General features: G+C 38.7%; 1 protein-coding gene across 1 annotated transcript; it reads right to left on the reverse strand.

Moving 5' to 3' along the window:
- Positions 1 to 464: 464 nt before the first annotated feature.
- LOC112732428 (dynamin-related protein 5A) lies at positions 465 to 5,248 on the reverse strand. The gene is made up of 16 exons (XM_025781151.3): positions 4,864 to 5,248; positions 4,707 to 4,770; positions 4,511 to 4,618; positions 4,297 to 4,398; positions 4,098 to 4,148; positions 3,950 to 4,011; positions 3,512 to 3,602; positions 3,347 to 3,411; positions 2,775 to 2,969; positions 2,545 to 2,664; positions 2,280 to 2,350; positions 1,915 to 2,140; positions 1,526 to 1,576; positions 1,166 to 1,394; positions 904 to 1,043; positions 465 to 798 (listed from the first exon to the last, which is right to left on the reverse strand). The coding sequence occupies exons 1-16, from the start codon at positions 4,990 to 4,992 to the stop codon at positions 670 to 672; spliced, it is 1,833 nt and encodes a 610-aa protein (XP_025636936.1). The 5' UTR covers positions 4,993 to 5,248; the 3' UTR covers positions 465 to 669.
- Positions 5,249 to 22,555: the final 17,307 nt, after the last annotated feature.

Consider the following 22,555-nt stretch of genomic DNA (forward strand, 5'->3'; position numbering starts at 1 on the left):
CTGACCTTTACCTTTTACTTTGTGAACTAACTTATTTACCATCATCCGTTCACGAAAACGCGAAAATCCTTGCTCATTTAACACTACATCCAGGCACCGATGCAACTGTTCTTACTCATTTGGCACCGTACTCCAGCCATACAGCGCGTTGCTTCCGGACAACGACCTAGCTTTAGCGCAATAATATCTTTGATTCATGTCATGGGGATTCGACTATATTTTTATATTGGTTGTCGAAGACCTAACACAACCCTCCTCCTTTATTCGGATTTGAGACCGGCTATGTACCGCAAGTGTAACATAAACGTAGTTTTTTTAATTACATTTGAAATTTTTTATTTTTAAAAGTTTCAAATGTTATTTTCTTATGTTATGTTGTTGACTATGTAATATGTAATGTTAACTCAATGCTCTCTCTTTTGTATTTATTTACTGAGATGAGTGAAAGCTGGGAAGTTCAGGAATTAACAAGTGAAGAATCTATGTAGATTAGATATAGGGCGGGAAGACACTCAACAATCTCGCCCAAAAAAATCATTTTCTTTTCTTTCAGGTCAGGCATTTAGGAAAGATGGCAATACAAATATTAGATACAATAACAATAATCTTGACTAAATGAAGAATGAGCGTGAAAATATCGGCCTCGTATAACACAGTGGATAAAAACATCTACTTAGACCAAGCAACTGCATCTATATCAGCTTGTGCACTTCGGTATAACTCGAGCCTCTTTGCAAGGGCACCACGTCTTTCCATGATCGCAGGATCCTCATTCAGCAATGATGACAGCCGTTTTTGCTGTAAAACAATATATCAAGATCAAATGAAAAACAACGCAAGAACATTAAAACATAATGTTCAGTAAATAAATGAAAGTATTGGAAAGAGGGATGGATATCTTACATCCATTTTGCCTAGCTCGGTGAAAAAGTGATCAAGTAGGCTACGTTTTGCTTCCCGCACTTGACAATACACAATAGACTTGGGAATTGAATGCCGCAAGCTTGCACACACCATATTGACATAAGACAAAATTGTTGTTCCTGTTTTTACAGAGACATGGGCACCGTCAGTACTTATATGCATTTCCAACATAATACGAACTAGGTTGTAATTATGGAATTACAGACTGAATTAGATACTCTTATTTTTTGGTAGAACTTACCAATTCTCCTTAGATATGAATCATTATATCGATCAAAAATTGAGTGGGTAGGATTGCCACCCTTGTCAACATCTTGAGGAAGCTTCCGAAAGAAATCAACTGTCAGATAGCCACACTCCATGTCAACAAGCTGCAGTGTTGCCTTTTTGCTTTCCTCCCTCATTCTCTCTAATGAATCAACAGCCGCACTCCCTACCTCAACTCGGAGACCAGGATATTGCTTCAAGTCCTGTAAGTCATGCAAGCAACTTATGGAATATGGACGGGTTCAAATATCATAAGTAATATGATACTTATCAAGCACAAATTTAGAGGCAAGAAAACAAAACAAATATTAAATCAACAAAAATTGAAACATACCAATGTCTCACTAACAGCTTTGTGAACCAGGTCTTTCAATAATGAATGAACCTGGATGCATTCAATTCAAAACAACACATCAAAGAGCATGAACAACAAAACCAAACAATAAAGTTGAAAGGGTAAATGAATCGACTATGACAAAAACACAGGATGCATCAAACGCAGGGCAATACTGAAGTTAAGGCTATGGTTTTTCTCTTCAAGAGGCTAAGTTGCCAATTAGAATTATGAGAGGAATTCTCTTATGTATTCTTTTTCACCATGTCCTTTTCACAAACAAGGTCTGAAAAAAAATGGTTTTGGGTACAAATAAATTCCCCTTGTTTGGAATGACTGGCAGTGAACTTCCAATTGCTGTATGAATGTTCTACCATGATAATACATACCGCATCAACAGCTGCCTCAGCAGGGCCCCTAATAGTAATTAGAGAAGATTCAATAAGTCGACGGTATCCTTGTTCTGGAGCAATAAGATGAGGTTGATACCCATCAGCTTCTGTGATAAGTTTCCTTATATTTTCCATTGAGAGCTGCCTATCAAACTGTAACCTTTTCAAAGCAGCAGGGAGCTGATTGTCAAAGACATTATATATTTTATCACCTCCAGGTCGCCTGTATGAGATTGATAAATTATAAAAGTTAGTACAAAAAACATGAATAAAGCACAAAGATAACTACAAAACGAACAGGTAATGATAGGTTATGAAATTTAAAAAATTAAATAGAAAGAAGAAAAAAGATTTAAACATACACGCCATCAAGATGTTCTTTAAATATTTGATCAAATGAACGGCATATTTCCATGATTGCGTACAACTTTCCCTGCATCCAAGTGCCACAGTCATTAGAAAATATCAGTCATCCTCTGGGAAAATGAAGTGTCATGACATCTTGTCATCATAACAACTAGTCAGCTACCAAAGATCAATCCAACAAAAGCAAAGCATGGGACCTATAAAAATAACCATATTGGAATTGATAAGGCAAATCACTTGAACAATGAAGAGCAAGCATACCCCAGCATCAGCTGCAACAGGCTTTCCTAAACGTGTCAATTCAGCTTCAAGTTCAGCAATTGTCTTGTTAATAAGAGATTGAATGCCAGGAATTTTGGACTTGATAACTGTCTCCAAATGCTGGTATAAAAAGCATTATGATTTAGGCATTAGGGGGCACTATAACAAGAATCACATTTAACAAAAGCAAAAGAATAGGCCAATGATGATATGTATTGTAATTTTTGTACCTTCGAGAGCATCTTGGCTAGGTGCTCAGAACCCATTCTCTTAGCAAGGTGTTTATACTCAGGGGTACTATTAAAGTACTCACGTTCTCTACGTCTGGCAGCAATCATATCAACATTCTTGTTTATATCTTGTTGTGATCTATTCACAACACCAATCCAAGGAAACTTCAACATATAAGCTCTCCCTTCTAAAATCTGTGCAAAAATAATACAGATCAGTACTGAATCAGTAATCAAAACCTTTTAACTTCGTAGAAACTGCTGTCCATTCTTCAGGAGAAGTGATTGAGACTGACACGAAATTCCACACCTAACACAAGAACTCTAAATTTTTCCTCTACATTGTTTGACAAGACTAATTTATCAAACAATTCTCTCAAAATAATAAACAAGTTCAAATAGAACTGAAATCAGGCTCATATTCTCAAAAATATTCAGAATCACTTTCCTAATAATAAGCATCCTTCAGGAAGGAAGCGTCTACTTTCATATTTGATAGATAAATAACCGTACAAAGATGAAAGAATTTCAAATGCTTTTTCAATTTTTCTTTTGAAATATCTTCAACTTACGTCAACTGCATCAGTACCCTTATCCATAAGATCAATCTTTGTCAAAACTCCAATTGTCCTGTCCCCTGAAAAATCAATAGAATAAGAATTAGATCAGCAACAGAAAATACATGGAATGCATGCAACACAAAGCACATTAAAGCCTACAAAAATAAAATAAAGTACCAGTAGGATCCACTTCGCGGGATATTTTAATTGCATCAGATGTTGCAAGATCTTGATTAGCTGGAGAAATAGCCAAAATTATACAGTTCGGCTGCAAATTAACAACAAATTCAGCACACAACATTTCACACATGGAAAATCTTAGCTAGCATGGACTATCCCCCCCCCCCCCCCAAAAAAAAAAAAAAAAACAAAATAAGATAATAAAAAAATAAAATAAAAACCAATCAAAACACATCCCCTGTGATGTTTGAAAGAGCAACTATTAAGTGCAGCAAAACAATATACTGTTAGATTTTTTGCATTATGAACAAACTTTCAGAAGATACTCTATTATCTTATAAATTGTACCATACAATTCAAGGAAAGTTATATGATGTTATTTCCTATCAGAGGATTTATCAATTGAGTGGAGGATTTAGCACGTGAATGAACTACCTTTTCAATGTAGGAGCGAACCATGTTCTCAATGTCTTGCACAATACTATCTGGTTGACCCTCTGTATTTAGAGAAACCATTAGTTAGCATCGTGTTCACCATAAAAGTTTAACAACTCAGTGGAAATGTCATTGATCATTTGCTTACCTACAGCGACTTTAGTAAGCCCAGGAAGATCAATCAGCGTCAAGTTAACCACTGCAAAGGTCCAAATGATAAGCCAATGTTTAACATTTCTTTTTGTTGGATAAAAACAACCACCAAGATCCATTCCCCCCAAGATAAACAGAAATGTGGGATGAAACAGAATAAAACAAATAAAAGAAAAAGAAACCTAAAGACGCACCATTAGGAGAATATATACTAAGATGAATAGGGACGCTAGAAATTTGTTTGGTTCGTCCTGTCTCTCTATCAGTTTCATCTTGAATCTCCTTTCTCACAGCAGCTACACAAATTACATCACCAATCATTCAAATTCCAAATCACATTACTATTCATTTATCAGCAAGATAGATAGAAAAGAAGAAGCATATAAGCAGCAAGAAGGGTAAAAGTACCAAAATCAGTGAATCTCTTCCTCGGTAGGTGGAGAAACTCTGCATACTCTCTGCTTCCCTCGTCAATTTTGTGAAGCTGCAACACAAGAGGTCGCCGCGTAACAATCCCTGCACAAAAATTTCCACGCATCAATTCACAATACTCAACGATAGTAATAGAATAATAAAAATCTAACAGAAATAAAACGAGAATGACCTGATCCACGAGGTAGGAAGTCCTTGCCGACAACGCTCTCCAATACTGAGGACTTTCCAGAGCTCTGAAAGAGGAAGACGAGCCAACATTAAGAGTATAAGAACCAGAGTGAATAAGGTACAGATCGAAAGAGTAAGAGAGGAATCGGAAGTGAGACCTGGCCACCGACGACGGCGATAGCGGGGAGGGAGTCCCATAGAGTAGGGAGAGCACTGGCTTCGCCGTGGTCACCCAAGGCGGTGCAAGCTCTCTGGATTTTGTTCACCAATGAGATCAAGCTCTCCATTTATGTTCGGATCGGTTGAGCTTCGGAATAAGGATTCGGTGGATCGGGATCGGATGTAGCTTCTCCGATCTGGCAGATCGGAGATGTTCCGGTCGGAAGGTTGTTTGTGCTATCGAAGAAGGTAAAGGGAGAAGAGCGCGTTTTCGTGTTGGTGCTGAGTCTATGGAAAATTGGAATTTGTTTTGAAAAGGAAGCAACCCAACCCAACCCTTTTTTAAAACCTCATTTACTGCTTTGGTCACTGTAACTCAACCCCACCGCTAGATATTCGTTGCATTGTTTTCTCCCCTTTTTTATTTTTATTTTCTTTTGTTAACTTACGGCAGCCTATTTCTAATTGGCTTACAGATAAAAACAGAGGTAATTTTCTTTTTAAAGGTCAAAGAATTCGTCTATTTGATTTAAATTGATTTCAGATTATTTAATATATGAAGTGAATATCACAAATTGTGAGTATCCCGTTATTACAAGGTTAAAGAAATTTCAAATTAATTTGGTGTTAGTTACTTTCTAACTCTACTTTTTAATGAGAGCAGTACTAGACTACTAGCTTTGTGCATGCACTTTTTATGACCGTTACATGTTTTATCATTGATGATGATGACAGGGACACAGGGTTATTATAGAAGTAGTACCAGCAACGGATGAGAAATCAAGTGCAACAGATGCTCTTGTTGCTTGGTGTTAAACTGGATTTCATTCCTTTTTGTGTTTTGGAATGGATATGTCAGATATTTTAGGTAATTTACTTATTTAAATTATTTACGTTCTATAATTATTAGATTGTCTTAAAACAATTTTTTACTATTTTGTCTTCTCAATTTATATAATCGTGGTTTTTATACAAGTTTTAGATTTAGGGATAAATCATAGATAAAAACAACAATTTATGTAGTCTGAAGATGAGCATAAATCATGAGGTACATTTGCGTTTTATGGGTTTGAAAATAGAGAACCTAATGCATAATTAAATACAACGATTTATATTAAGGAAAACAGCAGCTGAAAAACCATGGTTAATACCACGATTTACCATGGGACTCCTAGCGTTAATGGTCCGTTTTGGAGGTTTTAATTATGAACGGTAAACCAATTGCAATCCTATTATTTATTGCATAAGTTTAATTTTTATTTTTAAATATAATCTATTTTTATTTAATGGTATATGTTCATATCCTGATTCAAATGCAATCAAGCCTAATAAAAATAAAAGTCTCTTAAATATGGACTTTTCTATTCACCCAACCTTTTTAAGGAGGTCAGATATAAAAAGAGGAATCAGTTCTACTTATTTAAATAAGTATATGCCTTTTTAAATGTCTCATGCTATCTCTATTTCTCCTAAAAGATAGACAACAAACTCCCAAAATAAAAGAGAATGGCTATCCAGCAATAAAAGTGGATCTACTCAAAAAAGTGGTTATCTTTTTACTATAAATACACTGACAACTAGGGGTGAGCACAGGTAGCAGATACTCGATTACCCGTCTGAACCCAAACCAAACCAATTAAATTGGTTCTGGAATCAACGGGTAATTGGGTCCAATCCGAACCAAACCGATGGCTATTTCTAGTGATTGGTTCGGGTATCAGTTCTGGAGGTGCGGAATTTGAACCAACCCGTGAACCCGATCATATATTAATTAAATAAAAAATATATATTTCTATTACACTTTTGTATTTAGCTTCTAATATGTTTGGTATTTAATATGTTTGGATTTTAATGTATTTAGTGTTTAATATGTTTGGATTTTAATGTGTTTAGTTTTTAATGTATTTGGTATTTAACATGTTTGGATTATTTCTATTGATGTTACATGTTTATTGTACTTGCTGAATTTTTAAGATAAAAATTTGGATTTTTTTATGAATCTCAAAGTCATCGGGAACCCAATTATCCGAACCGAACCAATCCGTTCTTAATCGGTTTGGTTTGGTTCGGGTACATACACAAAAAAATACAAATCCGAACCAAACCAAACCAATTACATTTTAATTGATTCGGTTCTAATTTTACCTTGAACCCGAATCAAACCGACCCGTGCTCACCCCTACTGACAACCCTCAGGTATACTAACGTTCTAATATACTTAAAACCTGCTCAAAACTCTTCCTTATTTAAGCATCGGAGTCTCTTGCAGGTACCATCCCCCATCCCCCACCTCCTCACGAGGAACTCGGACGATGGCATCTCGGCACCAGAACAGGTCGATTTCTGCCTCAGAAGGAGTCTAGACCTCACGTTTAGGCCCAAATCACCGTTTTAGGTAATCCTCAGAATATTGGCGCCGTTGCCAGGGACCTGGAGCTCAATCCTTGATAATAGCGGACAATCAATACAAAAACGATCACACGGCATATGAGTTAGAGACAGAGCCCTACCACGATGACTTCACGCTAGCACTACCTCCATCTTGAGAGAGAACACATGCCCCTTATAGGGAAGGAACATCGAGAAACTCTCAGCCGCGGCGGATTCAATCAGAGGTCCATCCCGCCTGTTCCGGGGGTTACCTGAAACTTCGAGGTCGATCTTGGATGAGATCTTCCGGTCTGGTCTGGCTTGTCAGGTCCGACTTATCGGATCTTGAGGTGTTGCTGGTCATCGATCATCGGAGGGTGGTGGTACTGCAAGAGACTCCGATGCTTAAGTCAGTACGGGTTTTAGGCAGGTTTTTTGTAGGATTGGAGTATGAGTTATACCTGGGTGCTCCAGTGTATTTATAGTGGTGTTTGCCGATCTTCTTTTGAGATAAGTTTGTTATCATATCTTATCTTTTGCGGGTGAGATCATATCTTTTGTCAACCACGTTCCTAGAAAGCGGTGGTTTTTTTGGGCCTCTTTGGGCCTCTGTGGCGATTTTCCGAGCTCTTTGTGAAGAGGTCGGTAGTGGGCCAACCTTTCATGAGGTCGGTCCCTTTGCCTTCAGCCAACCCGACCCTATATCTCGGACCATTGTAAGAACAGTGCCCCTGCTTAAGCTTTGACCTTTTCCCGAGATTGTTCTCGTTCCCAAGCTTCGACCTTTTCTAGGGGGAGGTCGGGCTAAAGCATATTCTTGTTGACCGTGCCCGAGGTGCTGTTGTTCCATTCGGGTGAGCTTTTGCGTCTTTAATATTGTTTCAAAACGAGAAGCGTTTTTTTTGTTGCTCTTTAAATGCTGCGTCATTCTCGAGTGCGTTAGTTTCTTGGGTTCATGCGAAAGCTTTTAAAGCCTTTTAATTGGGCCTTTATTCCTTTGCCGTTTCGTTTCCCTCTTTGTCTCTTGTTTGAAATCAAAGGGGTTTTTGTTTTCTTCAGTTTCTTGCTTCCATCTCCTTTCTTCTGCTTTCTGAGAAAAAAACTTTCTTTCACTATCGATTGCTAATTTGCCCCATGTTTTTTCCTTTCCTTGAGGCTTCGAGGCGCTTGTTGGTGTGGATCGTCCGTGCTTCGCTGTTCGTTCGCCGCTACTGCTTCGTCTCATTTTTAGGTTGGTACTTTGCTTTGTGCATTTCACATTCTTTTTCATGGTTGTGATCTTTCTGTTTGGTGTTTTGTTTCTACTGCATGCTTCTGTTTTCCGTTTGAAGTTTTGATCTTTTCATCTTGCTGTTGCTAAAAAAGGTTAGGGCTAGGGCTTTCGATTTTCTTTGATCTTTTTTGCACTTTTCCATCTGTGCCTCCATCGCCTCCAAAGGGTGACTCTGGGTTGCGGTTTTTGCTTTTGTGAACCCTGGGGCGCCCTTTGTGTTTTTGTTGGCTGCTCACTGGTTGTTTCTTCACTTTCTTGTTTTGGCCGAGTTGTTTAGTAGTGACACCTCTTTATTTTCTTACTGTAGGTGTAGTTTCTATGTCTTCTCGTAGAAATATTGTTGAGATGTCCACAAAGGTCCCTCCTGGTATGGCTGACTGATTAGATTCCGTAGTGTTAGGGTGTGTTACTGTGGCAGATCGGGAATATTGTGAAAAATTTAGGAGGTTTCATAGGATTTGTGGGAATAGGGAAGATGAGAAAGACTATGAGTTGGTGTCTTCCAACCCTGAGGAGAAGGTCAGTTTTACTCCTTTAAGTCGGGCCGAGCATCCGTTCTTCTATGCGTATGACTGCTTTTTTACCAAGTTAGGTATTACCCTTCCTTTTACTGAGTTTGAGACCGACCTCTTTTGGAACTGCAAGCTTATCCCATCTCAGCTTCATCCCAACTATTGGGCTTTCATGAAGATTTTTCAGTTACTGTGTCAGGAGTTGGGTGTCCGACCTTCCGTTTGCCTATTCCTTTATTTGTTTGTGCTGACCAAACCCGGGGCGGCCAAGAAGAAAGCTTCTTGGATCTCCTTCCGGGCTACCCAGGGTAGAAAAGTCTTTTCTATTTATGACGACTCCTTTCATGATTTTGAAAACTTCTATTTCAAAGTTCGGGCTGTAGATGGTGTTCACCCCTTTTTTTCTTGATGAGAACAAGGAACCTCTCTTTCCTCTTTGGTGGCAAGAAAACCTTGTAGTTCTTAAGTATTTTTTAGAGAGTCTTGATGAGGTAGAAAGGGCCTTTGTTGGTGTTTTGGAGGAGCATTGAGGAGACCATCCTCATTTGGATACAAAGAAGTTTTTAGGGGATCCTGCTCTTCTCTGTTCCGAGCTAGGTAGCACCCGACTTCCTACAAAGAATTTTTTACTATCGTTTGTTTGTCATTGTCCACTATATAACTGTTTTTGTGATTCCTTGTTTTCTGAGATGGTTGCCAGTTCTGATTCGATGAAGGTCCTCCGTAAGACCAAGAAAATGGTGGCTACCCAGAACTTACAGAGAAAGACGTCGGGGGAGGGTTCTTCCCAGATCCCACCGAAGAAGCCGGACTCGGGACCTCAAGGTCCGAGGAAGATTATTCCGACTCCTCAAGTTCGGGTGGCCTCTACTGAACCGCCTCTGGTAACTTCTGGTGCTGCCTCTTTCCCTTCTTCATCTGGGCCTTCCCCCAAAAGGCAAAGAACTGCAGGTACTTACAACCTCGATGATAAGGATTTTGATGGCGTAGCCTTTGCTGCGGAGTACATCACTCCATATGGGTTTGTTTCAACTGATGATGTGTCCATCCTCAAGCATCTCAATTTTATATCCAGCAATAGTATCCGGATGGCCAACCTTAGTACTGCACTGTCGAAGGAGTTCAAGAAGTCTCCTATCAATGCTACCAGCACCTTCCTTGGGAGTGCTAAGGCCAATTAAGAGAGGGTGGAGGGATTGAGGCTTGAGTTGGAGGCAAAGAATGTTGGGCTGGAGCTTTCTGTGGAGAGGGAGAAGGCCTAGGCCACTACTGCGGAGAAGGCTGCCAATTTAGCTGAAGATATAGCGAAGAAGGCCAAGGAAAGCTACACCCAGACTTATGGTGAGCTCTTGGAGTTTAAGGAAAAACTCCAGTCCTCTTATGATGATTACACCGAGCTGCAAGGTCACATAGTGAATGGCATGACCGCTATGTAAGAGAATTTGAAATCTTAGGTCCGAGTTCTTGCTCCTGATGCCGACCTCACCTTATTTAGCATGGACAACATTGTGGAGGATGGCAAGATTGTGCCCAACCCTGATGATGATGAGGTTCCTCCTTCTGACTCTACGGCCAAGGCTTCTACAGCTCCTTCTGGTGAGACATCCCGACCTGAGGCAGACCCCGACGTGGAGATCTTAAATGGCCCGGATGGTGTCATCGGAGCTGTTCTGATTTAAGTCATTCCTCCAGCTCCTCTGAATGTGGCGACGGGGGCAAAGCTGGATCCCTTCTGACTCCTCTTTTATACTGCTCTTTTAATTATGTGCTGGTATGGTCCGAGTTGTGGACCTTTAAACTCTTTATTTTGTAATATTTTGAATGGTTCTCTAGACAATTGTGGTTGCTTCTTAGAAACCTTTTAGTTTTTAATCAAAACACTTTTACTCCTGAGTTGCTGTTTAGGTAACCTTTGAGTTTTTAAATGCTTTTACTGTTGCAACTTCATTGCTTTGACCGTTCTGGTAGTGTGCTGGCTGAAGGATGCTTTTTATCCTCTCTGGTCTTCACCTTGGGGTAGCGTCCCTTTGTGGTCTTTCTGCCTTTTCAGCCTAGCCACTTGTTAGAATTAGGTGTTGGTCTTTTCTGGCCAACACCCTTTATGGGGTCCTTGAGGTAGTGTTCCTTTACGAACCACTACCTTTGTTTATTGGTCTACACTTCTTCTAGTTGTGTTTGACAACTTCTATCCGAGTTCCTTGCTTTTGGCGATTTCGTCCTCGCAGCATGGTGTTTGGTGTTTCGGGCTTTTAGTCGGTTTCTAATAACTTTCTAGGTAGTGTTCTGTTCTGAAACTTTAACCTTTTAGTTTATTTGGATGACTTTTGAGCCCTGTTCGAGTTTTATGATTGCCTTTGCTTTTTAAGTAGCGTCTTTTTCAGACTCCTACCTTTCAGCTTAGCAACTTTGATACTAGGTGTTTCAACCTTTTTTTTTACCTTTGCCTAGTTAGGAAGGCTTTATTCCCCTTTTTTAGTGATCCTTTATGGGCTGGTTGGTCCGAACTCTGATAGTGTGAGCCTGAGAGTATGGGTGGAGTCGTCGGGAGGTGAGTATGAGGGCGTAGACGAACTTTTTCTATCTTTTGATAGTTTAGTTCGGCACCTTGTAGAGCTTTGTTGATGAAGTAGACGGGTTGTTGCCCATTTTCGTCTTCTCTGACAAGTGCTGAGGCTATTGTCCGACTTTCCACTACGAGGTATAATATGAGTTCTTCAGTTTCTGGTAGTTTGGTAAGAATGGGTGGTTGCCCCAAGAATATTTTGAAATCTCGGAAGGCTTGTTCGCACTCCGTTGTCCTTTTCAAACCTCTCTCCCTTCCTTAAGATACCTCTTTGAGGTGTCTTTTGCAAGATGATTTAGAGATCCCTCCTCCTGCGAATCCTCCATTTATCATATGAACATGTCTCTCAGGGGTGTGAGGTGGACGTTCAACTCGTCCGACCTCTTCGGTGTGGGGTGGACGTTCTACTCGTCCGACCTCTTTGGTGTGAGGTGGACCTTCAACTCGTCCGACCTCTTCGGTGTGAGGTGGACCTTTAACTCGTCCGACCTCTTCGGTGTGAGGTGGACTTTCAACTCGTCCGACCTCTTTGGTGTGAGGTGGACTTTCAACTCGTCCGACCTCTTTAGTTTTTCATTGGGCGAGGTGGTGGGATTGATAAACCACTATTTTATGGTTTATCTTATGCTCAATTGAGTGGTTTTTATCAACTCTTTACCCACTTATTCATACTATTTGCATGTTTTACAATTCCTTCCCAAAATTTGTGCTATGATTGAAAACATGCTTCTTTTGCCTTATATTTGCTAATATTAATTCTCTCTTATTACCATTAGATGCCGTGATATGTGTGTTAAGTGTTTTCAGAGATTACAGGGCAGGAATGACTCAGAGGATGGAAAGAAAGCATGCAAAAGTGGAAGGAATACAAGAAATTGAAGAAATTGCTAAGCTGTCCAGCCTGACCTCTTCGCACTCAAATGGTCATAACTTGAGCTACATAGATCCAAATGAGATGGTTCCAGTTGCGTTGGAAAGATAACCTCCATGGCTTCGCAATGATATATAATTTGCCATAGCTGCTTCGACGCCAAGTGACACAAATGCGTGGATCACGCGGACACGTGACCTCGCAAAAATGCAATCCACGCAAACGCGTGGACGACGCCTCCACGTCACTTTGCCGCAACCTGAACGTAACAGAAATCGCTGGGGGCAATTTCTGAGCTGTTTTTGACCCAGTTTTTGGCCCAGAAAACACAGATTAGAGGCTATAAAGTGGGGGAATCCATTCATTCATGATTATGCTCTCATAATTCATAATTTTAGGATTAGATGTAGTTTTTAGAGAGAGAGGTTCTCTCCTCTCTCTTAGGATTTAGGATTAGGATTCCTCTTAAAGGAATTAGGATTTCTTATTATTTCAACTTTATTATTCCAACTTACAATTTCTTCCGAGTTCCAGGTTCAATGTCCTTTTTATTTATTTTATCAATTTAGCTTATGAACTCTTTATGTTTGGATTAATTTCCTTTTATTAAATGCAATTGAGGTATTTCAAATTTATGATTCTTGTTTAGCTTTTTATATTCTTGGCTTTAATTGATTAACTGGAGGCTCTTGAGTTATCAACTTATCGTGATTGATTGTTATGTCGGCTAATTGACGAAATTCCACTAACTCTAGTATTTCCTTAGGAGTTGGCTAGGACTTGGGAATCTAACTAATTAGTTCACTTGACTTTCCCTTGCTCTCGTAAAGGTTAACTAAGTGGGATTAACTTCAATTCTCATAGGAGTAACTAGGATAGGACTTCCAAATTTTCATACCTTGCCAAGAGTTTATTTTACAGTTATTTATTTATTTTACTTGTCATTTAAATTACTTGTTCCCTACTTTCAAAATCCCCAATTTACAAAAATCATAACCAATAATAAGAACACCTCCCTGCAGTTCCTTGAGAAGACGACCCGAGGTTTAAATACTTCGGTTATCAATTTTAAAGGGTTTGTTACTTGTGACAACCAAAACATTTGTAAGAAAGGATGATTGCTTGGTTTAGAAACTATACTTGCAACGGGAATTTATTCTGAATTCTAAACCGTCAATCTTCCGTTCTTCAAAATGGCGCCGTTGCCGGGGAATTGCAAACGTGTGCCTTATTATTGGTTATTGTAAATATTTGCTTTTTACTTGTTTATTTGTTTTTATTTTTTTTTCTTTTTCGTAAATTAAGAGGTTATTGGTTTTTATTTAGTTATTAAATTTTTTTTAAAAATTTGTTCTTGGTGTTCATCCTGATCTTCAAGTTGTTCTTCGTGTTCATCTTGACCTTCAAGTTGTTCTTAGTTGTTTTCTTTGTTTTGATCTAAAAATTTTAAGTTTGGTGTCATTTTATTGTTTTTCTCTTTCCTCATTTAATTCAAAAATATCTTTTCTCTTTATTTTAATTGAATTTTCGAAATTTGCATAAAAAAAATTCAAATTTCTATTTTAAAATTTTTATCTTATCTTATCTTAGTTTTAAATTTCAAAATTCAAATTTTTTTCAAAACCTTATCTTATTTCCAAATCAAATTTCAAATTTCAATATTTAAATTTCAAAATTCAAAAAAAAAAAATTCAAAATTCAAAATTTCAAAATTCAAATTTCAAAATTTAATTTTCAAATTCAAAATTTTTAAATTTCAATAACCTTTTAATTTAAATTTGTTTTTATTTTCGTTTTTTAATTTTTATTTGCTATTATGAGTTCTCACCCCCATCGCTTTGAGTTTGGTCTCAATGCTGTTGCAAGGAATGAAAATTATTACAGGAAAATGCATCAAGGTCAAAACAATCAGAGATGGAAGGAGCCACGAGGATCTGATCAACCCTGTCGGCAACATCACCTTCCAAGATACCATGGACAACGACCATCCTACAATGCATGCCAAGACAATAGATATGGTGGACCCCCTTGTAGTTACCAGCAAGCTCCATCATATGCCAATGAACCACCTCCTCAAAATAGCTTTGGACTACCATACTCACAAGCCCCTTTCCACCATTCACCTCCATATGACCATAACCCGTATCCACCATACCAACCACCTTATGAGCCAAATGAACCCTCCTATCCACCTAAACCTCCATGGAGAAAGTACTTACCAATCTAAACTCTACTATACAAGCTCTCGTCGCCCAAATCGGACCACCAAATACCTTCAACAATCAACCCTCAAACTCTAGTGCACTTCCTTTTCAACCACAGAATGATCTCTCCATCCCATCACCACCATCCATGGAAGAGCACCCACATCCATCAATCCAAGAGCAACATGATCCCAATGATGCAATTGACATGGAACAAGAGAGAAGGGATCATCTTCGCGAATCCATACTTCATAAGGAGCTAGAGGAGGCCCTAAATATGAAGGTAGTAAAGACCCTTGAAGATGAAATAATAGTTGAAAGGAATTGTCATGGAAAGAAAATCATCAAGGATGAGTATGATTTTATATTAAAACTACTGGACAAAGCAGTAATTATTGAAGAGGAAAAAGTGGTTGAAGACTTGCGAGATGCTGAACCTCCATGGGAAAGTCAAGACAAAGAGCCTCCTTCCAAGACGATTGCATTTGATGTTGAGGAGGGTGTACAACCTCCAAGGCATATCATGGCTAAAGACTTTGAAAAGGTTGATCAAGAGATAGAGATTCAAGAAGAAGAAGCACAACCTCCTATGCCCTTGGTAAGTAATGAAGAAGAGATTGAATTGGAAGAAATCTACCAAGAGGAAGAGGTTGAAATTGAAGAAGCTTATAGTGAGGTGGAAGTTTTCCAAGAAGGGCCCAAGGGAATGGAGCTTGATATTGATGACATGTCATCATGTCATGTTTTTCTATGCTTTTTCATACAAGAAATTAATGATTAGTGCTTAAATATTGCATTCTTCGGTGCTTAAATGGTATATTTTTTTGATCTTTTGATTTGATAAAATTTGTAGGAAATAAGAAGAAAAAGAAGCAAAGAAGCACAAAATAAGCTAAAAAGGAGAAACAAAGAGCTTTGGGGCACACTTTGAAGTTGGAGCACATTTTGGAGCCTTAGGCCACGCTTTTAAAAGCGTGGCCCATGACCAAATCAAGGAAGCTTCATCAGCACAGCCACCCAGGAGCTCAACGTTTGCGCCAACGTTTGCCTCAAACGTTGGCTAAGGAATACCTTGGGAAATGTTGCTCCCCACAGCCTGAAGGGGTATACTTCCAACAAGAATAACTTGAGCTATAGAGCTCCAAATGAGGTGATTCAAAAAACAATAGAAAGTAGGAATCAAGAGCTTTCCAAGCATATATGGCACTGCATGGTGGACACTAAAATTTAGGGAGAAAACTGCCCCGAAATGTGCATAAACGAACATGGTGGCAACCTGCAGTGAGGCCAACTGACCTCTGCACCTTCGACGGAGTATAACTTGAGTTGTGGAGCTCCAATTGATGCGCTTCCAACGGCATTGGAAAGTAGACATTCAGGGCTTTCCAACAATATATAATAGTATGGGGTGGACAGCACGTTCGAGCCTCCAAAACTGGCAATGTTCCCAACGTTTGCGTTCACATTTGACCTCAAACGTGGGGTCAAACGTGAGTGACAGCAACACCAGCGACCTTGTCCCCTTCAAAGGAGCATAACTTGAGTTGTAAATGTCCAATTAAGATGATTCTAGTTGGGTTAGAAAGCTGACATTTAGAGCTTTCCAACGATATATGGCAATCCATATTTGGCATGAAATTGAGGCATGAGTGAAAGGCATCTTTAAGGACCAAATGTTGCTAGATGGATGCCCTGGAGGGGAGCCCACGTTTGCGCCAACGTTTGCCTCAAACGTGAGGTCGAACGTTGGCCAAAGAATGCCTTGGTGGAGATCACGTTTGAGCTCACATTTGACCTCAAACGTGAACCCAGACGTGAGTGACAGCAAAATGGCCATTCTGCATAATGCCTTCACGAAGACGTTTGAGTCAACGATTGCCTCAAATGTTGACTCAAACGTGAATATTCCAAAGTCCAAATTTCAAACGGATTTCTTCTCAAGACTAATGCCATCCGGATCCATCTTCAACCCAATTTCACTCTAAAGTAAGCAAAGTCCACATGACTCAAAGGCACACAGAGAAGCTAGATTAGGAATTTCATTTTGTAAATATTATTTTCATTTTTTATTTTCATTTTGTAAAAGCCTATATAAAGGCATTAATTTCATTTCAAAAAGGAGGTGGGCTCTAATAGAGAGCATTAAAGGCTGGCTCAACTAGGGAGCACTAGGATTAGAGAGCTCTCTCTTTTAGTTTTTCCTTTTTGTTTTAAATCTTGGGTTGAGAATTGAAGAAATTCTGTTTCAATCTCACCTTGAGAATTCTCTCTGTTTGCTTGTCTGCATAATTTCAGTAAATTGTGATTTGAATCAAAGCTCTCTTTACCGCTTTCATCTCTATTTCTTCTTCAATCTGTTTGCTGTTAGATCAAGGAAGGGATTGAGATCTAGACTTGTTTTCTAGTCTCATTGAGCTCCTGAGATCTTCAACCTCTCAGTTAAATTTTGCAATTGAGCTAAGCTGCTTTCTGTTTTGATTTTTCAAGTGATTTTCCAAATCTGTTTGAATCTGCTGCATTTTTTACTTCTCTGTTTGATTGCTATTTACACTTCCTTGTTTTCTTTCTTTAATTTCTCTGCACCCAATTCCCTTTACATTTGATGCAATTTACATTTCTTGCTCTTTAAGATTCTGTCAATTTACTTTTCTTGCTCTTTAAGCTTATGCCAATTTAAGTTTCCTACCTATTTACATTCTGTCATTTATAATTCTTAGCAATTTACTTCCTGTTGGTTACTTTCCACCCAATTCACCAATGTTAGCTTGACTAAACTAATCACCCACTAAAGTTGCTTGATCCATCAATCCCTGTGGGATTGACCTCACTCTAAGTGAGTTTTACTACTTGATGCGACCCGGTATACTTGCCGGTTAGATTTGTGTGTTTGGGAATTCGTTTTCCAAAAATTATCCATCAACTTTTTGGCGCCGTTGCCGGAGATTGATTAGATCAACAATGATTAAGTGGGTGAGAAGTCTAGATCAAGTATTCTCTTTGTTTTTATTCTCCGTTTTAAATTGATAGCAAGGTGTTTGAGCTATTGCCTCACTAAGAAATTCTTTCTCTGTGACATGATTTTCAATTTTCATTGATGTTTACAAAATACAAATGGAGTTCAACTCATCTTATGGTCAAACAAAATTTTATGGGATATCACCCACCATCACCAATCTCTAATGGTGGCTGGGAATATCACCAAGAAAATACAAATTCTAAGCACTCCAATCCATGGAGATTTGCTTCACAGACACAAGATGAGCAAGAAAACCATATGGGATATTTTCTTCCACCACAAAATGATGCTAGTCATGATTCTAATGGTGGCTGGGAAGAGAATTCTAATGCTTTATATGATATTCATCCAAAGATGCCATCACTTGACCATGCTTCAACAGAAAGCCCCTATCAAAACTCACCACCCACACAAACTTCCATGAACCAAAGCCTCTCAAAGCTTGAAACCATGTGTGAAAAATATGAGAGAGAGGCACAAATATCCTGGAACGAGCAAGAGAATTCATCCAAAAATATATAAGTGATGATAAACCAAATGTTAAGTGCAAGGGAGAAAGTGGAAGAGCAAGATGCGGAGGCTACTGCATCAAGTGAACTTCCAATAAAGAATGAGGTGGTTGAAAATGAAACTGCACTTGAGGTAACAAGGGAACATTCACAACCCTCACAAACTTCCCTTGAATCTGTGATCGAAAAATATGAAGAAGAGATGAAAAAATCTTGGGAAGAACAACAAACCTCCTCCATAAAAGAACTATTAAGTCAAATGTTAGGTGCAAAGAAAGGAGTGGAGGAGCATGAAAGTGAGGAAGTCATTCCAGAAAATTTACACTCAAGTGACGCAGAGAAGTACATGAAGGAAGAGTTCATGGAACCACCAATTCAAAAGACTCTTGATGAATACAAAACTCCAATAATCACACAGCAATCATGTCTTGAAATCAAAGAAGTGAAGGCAACTAGCAAGAGCACCAATCCTGCCCCTGATCCAGCAAGCAAGATCAATCAAGCCAATTTCACAAGGAAGCTTGTTGAAAGGAGACCAAGACAGGGGACAATAACTGAAACTTCTCCCCTCTTGGAGTCATTCCTCTTAACAAACTGGAAGAAGAGGAAGAAAGTGAAGAACAACATGTCAAGCTAATGACACTAAAAGAGCACTTGTTGGGAGGTAACCCAACCGTAGGTAACATTTTTTCTCTGCTTTGTTTTCTTCCTTTGTTCAGTTTAAATTTCAATAAATTGACATATGGTTGCATTCTAAGTTTGGTGTTGCTATGCAACAAAATTTGGTTCTAATCCTTACAAGATACTTGCATCAATTCCAAGTGAAAGTGTCACATTAAGTTTGGTATGCCACTTATTCTTTATGCAAAGTATTATGCTCATCTTCTTAAGTTTGCAATCACAATGTCTCTGTCTCTTGTGCCTTGATTATTATCTTTAATTTTGCTTGCTTAGAACACATGTACTACTAACTTTTCATTGTGTAAGACATTCATGATCCATCTTATCCCCATAGCCATTGTTCTAATTGTTGCTTGAGGATGAGCAAGCATTCTGAGTTTGGCAAGGGAAGGAGGAAGAATAGAGGAAAAAGGACAACAATAATGAAGATGAACTACAAGGTTGTAGAGTTTCTTTTCTCCTCATTTGTTTCCAGCACTTAAAATGCATGATTGTCTTCATTTTTTCTGTTTACATGTGTGTATGAATAAAGCATAGCCTGCATCTTGATTTGTAACATGTTGCCATGCCATTATGACTATCAACTTGAGTTTTGTGAATTCAAAAGCAGTAAAGTATCATGATCATAAACAAACAAGGAATTAAAGAAGAATTTAGCATATGCATACAAGTATTGGAAGGCTAGTATGGTTAATTGTTGCTCAATTGCATTGGATTTTATTTAATTGAAGTTTTCATCTAGGACATTTTGTGAAATCTTTTGAAAATCATGAAAACCTTGAAGAAGCAAATAAAGCAAGAAAAGAAAAAGGGAAAGAATGAGAAAGCTGAAGGATCTGAGTACCAATGGCAATTTATTTACCAAGTACTTGTGGTGTTTATGTATCAAGCCAAATGCTTGAAAACAAAACACTTAGAAGTCAAGGCTAGGCTCAAGTGCAAAAGCACCCCCTCAAGGCTCAAGGTTCTGAGCATCAATGATTAGAAAGCCAAGAAAAGAAAAGAAAAATGAGCTTAATGAAGTCCTCTAATTCAAATGCTTGTGGTGCTTATGTATCAAGTGGTAATACTTGAAAACAAAGCATTTAGAATCGTAGCTTTGTTATTAACTCATGGGGCAAAGTACCCAAAAGGAGAAGCTAATAAGAAAATCAAAAGCTTGTTTCAAGGGAAAATTATAAGGAAAAAGATTTCATAAATTGAGCTAGATAGAAGCATCAATCATGTACATTTCTTTTATGATTGTAGCTTACATTGAAAACTAGCTTACCATGGACATTGAGTTGCTATTCTTCTTACCTTGGATTGTCAATTTTTAGTGCATGATTCTTTTCTTGCTTGGGGACAAGCAAGGTTTAAGTTTGGTGTTGTGATGACATGTCATCATGTCATGTTTTTCTATGCTTTTTCATACAAGAAATTAATGATTAGTGCTTAAATATTGCATTTTTTGGTGCTTAAATGGTATATTTCTTTGATCTTTTGATTTGATAAACTTTGTAGGAAATAAGAAGAAAAAGAAGCAAAGAAGCACAAAATAAGCTAAAAAGGAGAAAGAAAGAGCTTTGGGGCACACTTTGAAGTTGGAGCACACTTTGGAGCCTTAGGCCACGCTTTTAAAAGCGTGGCCCATGACCAAATCAAGGAAGCTTCATCAGCACAGCCACCCAGGAGCTCAACGTTTGCGCCAACGTTTGCCTCAAACGTGAGGTCAAACGTTGGCTAAGGAATACCTTGGGAAATGTTGCTCCCCACAGCCTGAAGGGGTATACTTCCAACAAGAATAACTTGAGCTACAGAGCTCCAAATGAGGTGATTCAAAAAGAAATGGAAAGTAGGAATCGAGAGCTTTCCAAGCATATATGGCACTGCATGGTGGACACTAAAATTTAGGGAGAAAACTGCCCCAAAATGTGCATAAACGAACATGGTGGCAACCTGCAGTGAGGCCAACTGACCTTTGCACCTTCGACGGAGTATAACTCGAGCTGTGGAGCTCCAATTGATGCGCTTCCGATGGCATTGGAAAGTAGACATTCAGGGCTTTCCAATAATATATAATAGTATGGAGTGGACAGCACGTTCGAGCCTCCAAAACTGGCAATGTTCCCAACATTTGCGTTCACGTTTGACCTCAAACGTGGGGTCAAACGTGAGTGACAGCAACACCAGCGACCTTGTCCCCTTCAAAGGAGCATAACTTGAGTTGTAGATGTCCAATTAAGATGATTTCAGTTGGGTTAGAAAGCTGACATTTAGAGCTTTCCAACGATATATGGCAATCCATATTTGGCACGAAATTAAGGCATGAGTGAAAGGCATCTTTAAGGACCAAATGTTGCTAGATGGATGCCCTGGAGGGGAGCCCACGTTTGCGCCAACGTTTGCCTCAAACGTGAACCCAGACGTGAGTGATAGCAAAATGGCCATTCTGCATAATGCCTTCACGAAGACGTTTGAGTCAACGTTTGCCTCAAACGTTGACTCAAACGTGAATATTCCAAAGTCCAAATTTCAAGCGGATTTCTTCTCAAGACCAATGCCATCCGGATCCCTCTTCAACCCAATTTCACTCCAAAGAAAGCAAAGTCCACATGACTCATAGGCACACAGAGAAGCTAGATTAGGAATTTCATTTTGTAAATATTATTTTCATTTTTTATTTTTATTTTGTAAAAGCCTATATAAAGGCATTAATTTCATTTCAAAAAGGAGGTGGGCTCTAATAGAGAGCATTAAAGGCTAGCTCCACTAGGGAGCACTAGGATTAGAGAGCTCTCTCTTTTAGTTTTTCCTTTTTGTTTTAAATCTTGGGTTGAGAATTGAAGAAATTCTGTTTCAATCTCACCTTGAGAATTCTCTCTGTTTGCTTGTCTGCATAATTTCAGTAAATTGTGATTTGAATCAAAGCTCTCTTTACCGCTTTCATCTCTATTTCTTCTTCAATCTGTTTGCTGTTGGATCAAGGAAGGGATTGAGATCTAGACTTGTTTTCTAGTCTCATTGAGCTCCTGAGATCTTCAACCTCTCATTTAAATTTTGCAATTGAGCCAAGCTGCTTTCTGTTTTGATTTTTCAAGTGATTTTCCAAATCTGTTTGAATCTGCTGCATCTTTTACTTCTCTGTTTGATTGCTATTTACACTTCCTTGTTTTCTTTCTTTAATTTCTCTGCACCCAATTCCCTTTACATTTGATGCAATTTACATTTCTTACTCTTTAAGATTCTGTCAATTTACTTTTCTTGCTCTTTAAGCTTATGCCAATTTAAGTTTCCTACCTATTTACATTCTGTCATTTATAATTCTTAGCAATTTACTTCCTATTGGTTACTTTCCACCCAATTCACCAATGTTAGCTTGACTAAACTAATCACCCACTAAAGTTGCTTGATCCATCAATCCCTATGGGATCGACCTCACTCTAAGTGAGTTTTACTACTTGATGCGACCCGGTATACTTGCCGGTGAGTTTTGTGTCAGATCGTTTTCCGCACATCAGATATCACTTTGCCAAAGCTGCTGGAGACCTCTCCACCTAAGTTGCCATCATCCTTCACAACATTCAAGTGGGTAAAATTCATTTCCCTTAGCTTTCTAATTCCACTTGAATATGGGCTATTGGAGACGGATGGTCAACTTAGAGCTCTTTGTGGCATAAAGAGTAAGAGAAAGATGGTCAGTGGTAAGAATT

This window comes from Arachis hypogaea, chromosome 13 (assembly GCF_003086295.3).
Source record: "Arachis hypogaea cultivar Tifrunner chromosome 13, arahy.Tifrunner.gnm2.J5K5, whole genome shotgun sequence".
Lineage (NCBI taxonomy): Eukaryota > Viridiplantae > Streptophyta > Magnoliopsida > Fabales > Fabaceae > Arachis > Arachis hypogaea.

What these genes read in the sequence shown, in the direction of transcription:
- LOC112732428 (XM_025781151.3), bottom strand. Translation starts at nt 4,992, where the DNA reads ATGGAGAGCTTGATCTCATTGGTGAACAAAATCCAGAGAGCTTGCACC. An exon ending in TAGCCAAGATGCTCTCGAAG is followed by an intron (nt 2,665 to 2,774) that starts GTACAAAAATTA and finishes TTTTTATACCAG; the next exon opens with CATTTGGAGACAGTTATCAA. An exon ending in AAAGAACATCTTGATGGCGT is followed by an intron (nt 2,141 to 2,279) that starts GTATGTTTAAAT and finishes AATCTCATACAG; the next exon opens with GCGACCTGGAGGTGATAAAA.